At 40.9% G+C, this 11,063-nt stretch overlaps 1 protein-coding gene across 2 annotated transcripts; it reads right to left on the reverse strand.

Annotated features, from left to right (window-relative positions):
* Nucleotides 1-7,635: 7,635 nt before the first annotated feature.
* Nucleotides 7,636-9,743, reverse strand: LOC147635133 (uncharacterized). Of its 2 annotated transcripts, XM_086803484.1 has the most exons (4): nt 9,273-9,743; nt 8,996-9,121; nt 8,635-8,903; nt 7,636-7,847 (listed from the first exon to the last, which is right to left on the reverse strand). In XM_086803484.1, exons 1-4 carry the CDS (start codon nt 9,320-9,322, stop codon nt 7,843-7,845), a joined length of 450 nt encoding a protein of 149 aa, XP_086659610.1. In that variant the 5' UTR covers nt 9,323-9,743; the 3' UTR covers nt 7,636-7,842. The 2 variants fall into 2 exon arrangements, 1 of the variants encoding a protein (XP_086659610.1); XR_015266745.1 differs by lacking the exon at nt 7,636-7,847 and adding an exon at nt 8,378-8,542 and having other exon boundaries at nt 8,635-9,121.
* Between the last annotated feature and the right edge of the window lie 1,320 nt (nt 9,744-11,063).

Below are 11,063 nucleotides of genomic sequence, written 5' to 3' on the forward strand. Positions count from 1 at the left end.
CTGTTTTAACCGTTTTTGGGCAATAAAAACATCCAAAAAGCAATTTTTAGGGTTTTTGGAGCAATTTTAGGGTTTCTAAAATTTCTATCCATACAGCTCCGTACACGTGTGCATATCGCCCATACAAGTCTAGGGCTAACCGTACATTTGAAAAGCAAGTTGTTGGAGAAGGTGTTGATGATGGCGAAGAAGAAGCTCTCCACCATGATCATAATGATGTCCACACATACACTCCACAATCTCCTCCATGATGCTACAAGAGAGGTTCAAGACTTTTTATACTCGAAGAGGGCTCTTTTTTTGCCAAAAGCTTAACCAAGCTTTTGCTTTTGTCTTTTTCCCTTTGCTTTCCACTTTATAATAAAACATTACTCACTTTTGTCAAAGTTCTTAAACTTTTCTTTTCTAACTTGAGGGCCTTGTTTTTTGGCCCTGGAGCTGCTTTTTGAGAAAGAGCCTTTTAGCTTTTTGGTCCGGCTCAGTCTCCTCTTTGCAAAGGTGCCCTTGGCTCGTGGTTTACCCTGTTTGACTTTTTGCTTTTTCTTGCTTTTTGACCAAGAATGGTGCTTTTCCTTAATCAAACCTTATGGACCTTATCCCCATATCTTCTTCAACCTGTCTGGAGTCCGGGCATGGGTTTCATCATGTGAAATAGAACTAGGAGGGCCAAATAGTTACAATCACTCCCTTCATCAATCTTAGGGTCGCATCAAGTGGTTCAACTTGATTCCATTTTGGTTGAGGTTCTCGAATCCCAACCTACATGTTTGGGTTTTGGGTTTAACAACCATACGTGCCTTCCCCTTTGTTTGGTGACATGGGTTGTATGTGTGCACACCCCAAGCTCCGTTTCATCCATAAGAATAGGCCTCCACTAATTCGGGCTTTTGGGTTGTTTCAACCTGTATTGAAAAATAGTTCTGGATATTTAGCTCACTGGCCTTTTTCTAAGTGACATCATGGCTTTTTGTGCTCACCCAATCTTTGCATTGCTCCTCTGCTTAGGATTTCCAACCCTTTGATTTGGTTTTGGATTCTCAACTCGTGTGCCCCTTGCATCGGTGGTCTCCATGTCCTAAGAAAACTAAGAAAACCTTGTTGGCTCGGTTTTTTTTTCCAGGAAAGAGACTTCTATTACGTATGAAAATAGGCATACAACAATCATGGCTATAAGCTAGAATAGAATAGAATAGAATCACCCAACTCGGGTTCACTGCTGCTTGAACTTCACACTAGCTCGAAGTACATCCTCTCCCGGACGCTCTCCTTGTCAGCTCTACTTGCCCGACCTGTTGAGGACACTCCCTCATCGACACTACGTTATCTTCGTAAACGACAATGACATTGCACTCTATAAAAAGGAGAAAATATTCAATTTTTTGTCAGGTTCTATTGATGGCACGAGAGCTATTTTCTTTATTTCCAAATTTATCTTTTTGCTCCATGGGCAACATGCACCTTCTCGCATCGGTGGGCGCGGCAGGCACCATTCCTTCGACGGCACAATATTGACCATCGACTTGAATTGGATTTCTTCTATCGCTCTGTGGGACGGCAAGTTTTCCCTCCTCGCTCAATGGGCGGCAGGCATGATTTCGTCGACGGCGTGATACTGATCATCAACTTAAGTTGGATTTGCTCTATCGCTCTGTGGACGACAGGCAGTTAGTTTTTCCTCCTCGCTGGGGCGGCAGGCACCATTCTGTTGGCGCGATATAAATCATCATCTTGAGTTGGTTTTGCACTATCGCTCTGTGTGGTGGACGGAAAGTATGGCTCGTACGAAGCAGACCGTGAGGATGGTGTACCTTGATCCCTCCCTTCCAAAACAACAAGATTCAAAGCCAGAACCTCAAACTCAAGCTGAAGCAACAACATCTAGGTAGCCATTAGAGAAGAAACTAGTAAAGGGGAGAACTAATATATCCAAGGCTAGAACTTTTCTTGAGAAACAAAAGAGATTGTTTGCAGAGATAAGGCAGGCACAAGATTCTACTCATCTTCCAATCCCTAGGGCACCATTCCTAAGAATTGTAAGAAAAGTAAGTGACAGTATCAAAGGGCAAGGACATTATGGAGCAGAGCACCGGAGTGGCATGTCTACAAGAAGCTTGTGAAGACTTCTTTATAGACTTTATGACACCATTTTTCAACCATTCCAAGGCTGGTCAAGACCTTTGAACACTCCCCACGGCCAGCTGTTTTTGCAACCGAACTTCCCTTAGAAAAATATATACCAAATGCTCCCTCCAGCATTCTAACGTATTTTCCTTGCTTTTCTGTACATGATCACATATAATTTAATTTTTAATAGGGCATGTAAGAGAGCTATTGTAGCTATTGACGATGATTAGGGCATGTAAGAGAGCTATTGTAGCTATTGACAATGAATATCCGAATTTTTAATAGGGCATGTAAGAGAGCTATTGTAGCTATTGACGATGAATATCCCAATTTGAAAAAAGAGGCAGAGTATAAGTTTCTTAATCAGCCAGTTGCTATACAAAAAGATTCTACCTCATGTGGATGGCATGTTATTGCCAATGTGTGGAAATTTCTTTTGTCTAAGTATACCGAGATTGATAGCAGTATAGGTTATGTTAAAAACCCACTATTTTTGCTATAAATCTTTACCCAAATTTTTAGCTTATTTTCTATAGTTCCAGGTTCTTAAATCTGAGAAATTTTCTTAATTTGGCAGACTCTTGGATCTCATGAGTTTTGGATGTGGAGTGTTCGTGCAAGAGCAATCAATATTATCTTGAATAATTCAATTACACTTAAAGATCCAGACTCTCCACTCCCAAGTCAAGCCTCTCCATCTAAGAAGAAGAAGAAAATGCATGTACATTCACCACTGAAGCATTTTATGTTTAAGCAAGGAACTCTACATAAAGAAACCAAGGGTGCTCCTCAACAACAAAGCACTCATAAAGAAACCAGGGATACTAAACCAAGAAGTACCTCAAAAAAAAGTTGTCCTCAAGTGGATGCCAAGAAGGGTGTTGGTAAGAAAGCTAAAAGGGAACTCAAGTTTGCGGTAAGAATAACCAGAAGTAGTCAAAGGAAAAGAAGGGCATGGAGACAAAGGAAAAGGACATGGAGACAAAACCAGAGGAGATGTAGACAAAACTGGAGGAGACAAAATAGAAAGCTTCATTCCTTCTAATTTTATCGGTTTTTTTGTAAAGATTGAGAAATCCTCTAAATCCTCTTCTCATTTTATCATGTTTTGTACTCAGAACACATTTGTACTTAAAATTTTCAAGGTAGAAACATGTTGAGTTTTTAATGTGCTGACTATGGTTTTGAGATATTGTGTCACAATTGCCTTCAAATGTCATCTCATGACTCAAGTACATCTCTAAAAGGAAAATATTGGAACTCTAAAAGGACTTCATTCAAAAAAACTCTAAATATTGTAATTCTAAAAGGACTTATGACTCAAGTACATCTCTAAAAGGAAAATATTGGAACTCTAAAAGGACTTCATATAAAAAACTCCAAATATTGTAATTCTAAAAGAACTTCATAAAAAAACTCCAAAGGCACAACAATCACAAGACAAAACTTTTCATTGATGAATTACATAAGTAAATTTACAAAATTAGTTTGAGTGGAGTCCAAGAGTCAAAAGCAAATATTATAATTCTAAACGGACTTCATAAAAAAACTCCAAAGCTTTCTTATTAAGTCATGCTTATACCATCAGATTCCCAATCAGCATCTACCAAGGTCTTCGACTCCATTCGCATTCAAATATTTCTATTCTTCAGCTTGAATTGTGCCCTACTTATATCCTCACTTCCCATGATATTAAGGTGCTCCATAATATTTAGGAGGCTCCAATGCATGCTTGCACTTACAATTTACACCACACCATTGGGAAACGTAACGCATATGTCAAGAGGCAAAACAACTTATTCATCCGCTTGCAATGGAACCCAACTACTGTTTTACTTCATTCACCATTCGTAATAAAAGTGGGTGTATAAGGTAGCATGAGATTTAAGATACCAAAATGTAACACTAGTCTCTACTATATTTCACTTCAATGTATCATCCTTATGCTGCCCCTCTACAATGTTCCACTGCTCTCTAAGCAAGGCAACCATGTCATCACCTAGTACTTTCTTGCACACAAACATGGTAGGTATTTGTGATAAAGTAAATTGAACATATTAGTAAAAAGATGAATTAGGCATACCCAGCTAAGACCCACAAAGCATCTTCAAAGATCCTTGTATGTCACAAAGCATCTTCAATTTCATGACCAAAATCGTCCAAGCAACCGGGGTTGGCCATTCAATAGAAGAGAGGGGAGGAGATGTGATGATCTCTAGCTTACCAAACCCACCATCATGCATTGGCACCACATACGAGTGCCGGTAAAAGAAGATCTTTTCCTTAATAAGTTCTACACTGGTTTTACAAGAAAATAGTGCCTCACCAATGTCTGCATAGAGTGCTTGAAATATTCCGGTAATGCTTCGTAATGGTTGCTGCTCTATCAAGTTGGAAGGAAAAATATCTGCAACCCAAAAATAAGATCATTAAACATGAAAGATGTAGCTATCGTAATATCACATGCCTCATTACTTCCCTATGATACTTACAGTTGCATGGGAATCGAGTTTGTTGCCGAAGATGGATGTCTCATGCCATGTACACATGTTGTACAATAGCCACCACGTCTCCATTACTCGATTTTTTGAATCCTTGTAAATGACCCTTCCAATGAAGCTCCATCACATCTCGTCCTCAAACTCGGTGCGAACCAATAGTAGTAGGCTGTAGGAAAACCCAAGCACCCTTACAAAATGCCTCTCTCACCTAAGCACCATCATCTTCCCTCTTGTTGTACATCGAGATCTCCTCAATCTCATCTTTTGGTCTTCTTCGTGGTGTGGCCATATCAACTGTGAAGCTATAGTAGTGAGATTTAAATTTAAATTTAAGAAAAAGTGACTGTTTTGGGGAATCTCAAAAAATTTAAATTTTTAAGGATTTTTTGAGCCACGAGAATGGTGAGACCACACCCACCCTAACTCCCCTACTTTCTGAAAGGAACAAGTGTAATTATTAGGGTGCTGAAAGCCTAGTCCCCCTCCCTACTACCTAGTCTCCCTCCCTATATTCAAAGGAGACCAAATGTGCACAATCCTCTATTCCTATTGGTCTGTTTTGCTAATTACTTTCATTAACAAAAGGCCCAAAATATGTTCAAATGTCCCCTAATGAGAAACTATAAATTGTTGCTTCAAATAATTTCACCAAAATGATAATACACTTGCTTATTTCTCTCTCTAACACGTTGACTGAATTGGCCATCATATTTTCCCACTCCTTTAACGAAAGGTTTTGTTTCTCAATCATTTGAGCTTGGCGTTTGTTAAGCTGTTAGTTTGCCAGCTTTAAAGCTAAATTTTCTTTGTCTATTAATCAGGGCTTGCTTAGTGAGCTCCTTCACCCTTTGTCTATAAATTAGGGCCTTCTCTCGACCTCCGCAAGTTCTCTTTGTAGCATTTCGCGGTCTGCTTGTGTGACTACTTCAGGTCTTCTTTAACGGCATGCAAACGTGCACATATTTGCATCTCTGTTGTCTCAGTCCTAGAATGGTGAGTCTACCCTGGATACAGGGAAGTTTCGACTTGCGAGGCACAGTACCTGATATAATGACACGTACCTAGAATAGTGTCTACACTGAAAAATAAAAGATGATGGAGGCATTAGCTATTTCCTTACCTTGATTAGTTCCCATCTTTTTGCTACTTACTCTATGGCAGCCTACTTGTTTTGTGGAAGCCTGCTCTGTTGTTGCTTTTTTTATTACAGTGATTGCTTTATCTAATCTGGTCTTTTTCTTCAGCAACCTTGGTGCTATCAGCATTGGCCGTAGTTAGATATCGGGGTGGTTGCCAGCGTGGAGGTTTTTTCCAGCCACGCTCGCGTGGCCACGCTGGCAACCACCAGTAAAAAAAATGACGCTGCTTTGAATGCATCATCAACGCGCTCCTGGTCCTGCCCTTCTACGACAAAGTGGTGGTCCCGGTTGTGCAAAGGCTATCGCCTACAAAGCGCGCGTTCACGCCGCTGCAGCGAATGGGATTCGGCCTTTTCGTGTCCATACTCTCCATGGTTGTAGCCGCTCTTGTGGAAAGAAGGCAAGTGCGCATTGTGAGCGACAATGGTCTACAGGACGAGCCGTCGGCGACGGTTCCTATGACGATCTTCTGGCTGGTCCCAATTTCTAGCCATCTTAAAGAATATCCCTTAAACCCAATTGAGACTTGGCAATAAAGGTAGAATCTTATTCTACCAATCCAATTGAGACCAACAAAAAAGTTCCAATCTTTTTCTATCAAAGTTCTCCATGATGAAATGTCTACTCAAGAAACCCTCTTAACCAACCTTAGTTAGTGAGGGAAATACTTTCATCATCAAAATCCTAAGTCATCAACAACAATGTTAAAGGCCATTTTTATACTTGATAAACTAAATCGCTAACCTCAAAATCCCTTTGTATTGAAGACCTAAGCCTTATCATTGATGCAACGCCACTTAACCAAGCCTACATCTACCCTCCAAGAGGATGCCAAGAAGAGAACTAAACCTTTAACCTTATAAGAAATGTTATATCTAGTGCATCAAACCATTTTCATAAATACCACCATTTGATAGAGGAGTCACTTGTATAACATACCACCATTTTGATATTCAATGCCTCCACACACCACCTTTGAACCATTTGACATCAAAGGTAAATAAGCTGAATGTTCTAACTCCAACCCCTTTGAACCATTTGACATCAAAGGTAGATTAGCTGAATGTTCTAACTCCAACCCCTTAGACGTTTTTTGAATAGTTTCGTAATAATCAAGTTTGTCGACTACAATATTGGTATCCCATCTACTAGGTCAATGACTCAGTGCAAAAGGGTCTTTCTTTTCAACCATGCACTTTTTATACTACCACCAAACAAACTTAAAAAACATATGTATATGTTAAGCATATGCCTATGATTACTATAATTAAAGGAGAAATTCAAATTTACTTATATTGAAATTCAAATTTACTTATATTGAAATTCACAACCTCATGTGAATGAAGGCTTGGATTTTGAACAACGACGCTTTTGTGGAGCCTATTCTAGGGAAGAACACATGAGCTTAAGGGCTGCCTATCTCCATTTATGGCATTTTGACATTATGATGACATTATGTACTTTTTGCCATGGGGTTTACGTTTTGGATGACATTTTGAAGACCCTACTTTTTTGATGACATTTTGACATTTTCAGTTTTCAGTTTTATGCTTCAGATCGGTTTTCAATTTTCAGAACGTAGACAAGGGAGATAGAGAGAGCCTACATTGTACATTACCAAACCTTAGAACAACAATTTGTAAATCACAATAGAGAGCCAATATAGATTTGAAAATCCACCTTCATGTAATATGGGCTTCATGATACAATGGTTATACATTCATACATATAGATGCCATCATGTAATCTAGGCGTCATTGCCATCTAGCTCGATTGTTGCTTGCATCGACTCTTTAACTGCACGTGCATCCAATTTGGCTTGCATGGAGGGGCGTCTACCCTTAACTGTAGCAATGAAGGAGGTGCCAACTTGATTGTCATCCATTGTTTTGCGCTTCTTCCTATTGATCCCTTTCTCAATGAAAGACTTTGCTCTCTTCAAGCTATTCCCAAAGCCATCTCTAGTTCGTACAAAAGACTTTGCAAGCTCAATGCCCTCCTCTCTTTGTGCTTTCAATGTATGTAGTTGCCCAAGTGTCTTCTTCATGCTAGTGGTAGCCTCATGAATAAGCTCGGCATCATCCTGCACAAAATCCACAAGTTGTTGGAAAGTGTCATGTAAATGATTCAAGCTTGACCTCTGTGTAGACTTTGAAGATGCATCCTCACAATTGTGCCCTTCCTCCAAGCTCGCATCATCCTCAAGTGGCACTCCGATGTTGAGGTCATCAGGCTTAATCTCAAGTAGTCTCCTCGGGACCATCTCCAAGGCACTATCTTCATACATGCTCACACAATGTGACACCATACCTTGCTCCTGAACACCGGCCATGAGCATCACCTTGATTTGATGCTTGCATATGTTGCCAAGCTCGGACCAATGGCATGTACAACATGCCCATTGACAATCTGAGTTGTAGACGGTGTACACTTGGTTTGGATTGGAGAGGCTTCGAACATAAGCATCTGCCTTCATGTTGCTACCAATGAATGACACATAATCATCTGGAATTTTGAGAGCTCGTTCATGCGAGCTCTCCACTACCTTCTCAATGGCATTGTTTCTCTTAAATCCCCCTTCCTTCACAACTTGTATATACCAATAATGAGGTACACAAGCTGTGGTTAGCTTGTAAAGAAGCCAATCCACTCGACGCCCCACCATTTTCTTAGAAGATCCTAGAAATCTGTACTTCAAAACTCCATGGTACGCCTCGATTGCACCATTCGTGTCTTGATTGGAATGTGGCAATGTCCTTGTCGCACGCACCCACATGTCTAACATGATGAAGACTTGTAAGCATATATGACCATAAGAGAACATAACACATTGGGAACACATTGAAGCAAGAAAAATAGCTCATAGTCACCTATTTTAGGCTGCCACTGCATTTCAAAGTAGTGGAGGAACTCCTTCTCACTTTGAAAATCTTCCTTGAACTTGCATATCATTTCCCTAGCTTCATCCTTGGTGAGCTCATATGAAGACGAGGACCCTCCCCGCATATTCATGATGTTACCAAGCATCCGAAACATGGCCGCACGTGTTGGCCAATCTTTCACCTTTCGAATGAGGTGTTTTAGCCAACACCTACGTACATGCCATAAGCACAAGTACACCGGCAAATTGAAAACGACCCTGAGAGTACAAATCCAAGTATTGAGGGTACAAATCCAAGCAATGGTCATAAAGCATTGTCCAAGCACCATGCATTATGTTAGGAAAATTACCTCAGTGCATCAATTTCCCTCTCCGCATCATCCACCATGAAAGCATTTGGCTGCCACGATTTATGGTGATCAAGCATGCGATCTCGAAACTTTGTCAACCAATATCGCACAGCCTCAAAGGTGGCACTTGAGGCAAGAACCCACGCAATTGGGATGCCATTGCGATGTGTGTCAAATACCAGAATTGTATACAAATGGAACTACATCATTTTAGGTATAGTAAGTACAAGTACCTTGACTTGAACACGGCAGAAAACAGACAAGAATTGAAGCATACCTTGTACTTGTTCGTTCCAAATGTGGAGTCCATAGCCAACAAATTTCCATTTCCGAACTTGTCACAAATCTCTCTTTGCCATGGGGTTTGGATCCCTAAAAAGAATTCCTTCTGTACTTGAAGATTTTGCTCCTGGTAAACAAATATCATATCCGCATTTTGTGTACACCATCGCCTTGTACTCTCTGCATCATCATCATGTAGTTGATATGTCTCCATAGCATGTTTCCTTTCAATATTGAGTATATCTTGGAGCAATAAGTAGTCATCCCTCACCATTGGACATTTGGGCTCTTTGCTTTGTCGTATATGCAAACTTTGAATGTGTGCATCGAAAACTTGTTGTGGAGTAAAGCCCTTGAACAACAAGTTAGAAACCCAAACTTTTTTTTCCAATGAAATCCATGGAGAGAGGAGAAGAAGGGTGTTTCCCTCATTCCTACAAGGCTCCCCATGGCAGATGATATCTTCTTTATTTGTGTGAAAGGGATTAATATAAGATATAACTGTGATGCTAGGATCCAAGTATAGACGATTCACCATGAAATGGCATTGACACCCTCGAATGCGCTGTCCTACTGCCTTGGGTGGCCGCCTTGGCTTAGTCTCTTTCTTGATCAAATTGGCATTTAATTTGGTAGAGGCTTTTACGCTGTCTTCATTGATGGTAGGACAACCATGTAACTCCCCATCGTCAAGCTCATTTTCATGCACATTACTCTTGCACTCTACATCTTTTCCACCCGATTGTTCATGCACATGGCATACACGTTTGGAAGCACAACGTGTCCCAAAAGCACACCAATATCTATTGGCAATGATAATTGGGTATAAGTCTAAAGCCTTGCATGCTAATCATTTAAATAAGGTAATGGAAAATAAACACTGACATGGTGCTCTCAAGCCATGAATCCTTGAATGGCCGTATTAGCGAGCCTGGTGTGCGATGATGGTGGGAGTACCTCGTAAACGTTGTAGGGAAGTCAGGATTTTGTGCTTCTCTGTTCACAAACTCGCCAACATGAGCCCATGGAATACGAGCTTCTCTTTGCACTTTGTACTTCGACCTTTCATTGTGTACCAGTCTCCATTGTATTCCGGAGACATCAAAAAGACCATGCGTGGGAACAGGGGTGCCCATCGATTGTTGCTAAATGAGCTAAAATGTCTCGCAGTTCCTGCTCTTCTGCACAAAACCCCCACCTTCAGAATTATCGACTAAAGACATCAAAGCACAAGACATTAAAGGTATAAGCTAAACAAGCTGTTAATGATCTTAAGTACAATATCTACAATGTAATGTTCTCATCATATAAGTGCAAAAAATCGAATGCTGCAAAAAATCGAATGCTGCTCTTCTCTGTTGGTTTATACACCTGTTGGTTTATACACGCGCATCTTACGTGGTGAGACGCTGCAAAAGCTTGCGCTGGAGATGCTTGCTGCAGAGAGCATGGGGTTAGCCCTCTTCAAACGCCCTCCCCTTGGTGGTCTGCCGTGTTTTCAAGAAAAAAAGCAAGCGTGTGACCAACAAACCAGTGAGTGAATCGCTGCTCCCTGCTCTGCAGGCCCCGGTGAGTTTGCTTCCGAATCGCAGAACTTGCCTACCATCAGTATTTACGCCCGAATGGAAGAAAGCCCACACCTTCTACCCAGCGCAGGGAATAAGTGCGGCGGTGGAAGCGGTGGAACCAGCGCATTCAAAGCATTCAAAGCAGCGTCATTTTTTTTACTGGTGGTTGCCAGCGTGGCCACGCGAGCGTGGCTGGAAAAAACCTCCACGCTGGCAAC

This window comes from Cibotium barometz, chromosome 10 (assembly GCF_041138505.1).
Source record: "Cibotium barometz isolate CiBa-2024 chromosome 10, ASM4113850v1, whole genome shotgun sequence".
Classification (NCBI taxonomy): Eukaryota; Viridiplantae; Streptophyta; class Polypodiopsida; order Cyatheales; family Cibotiaceae; genus Cibotium; species Cibotium barometz.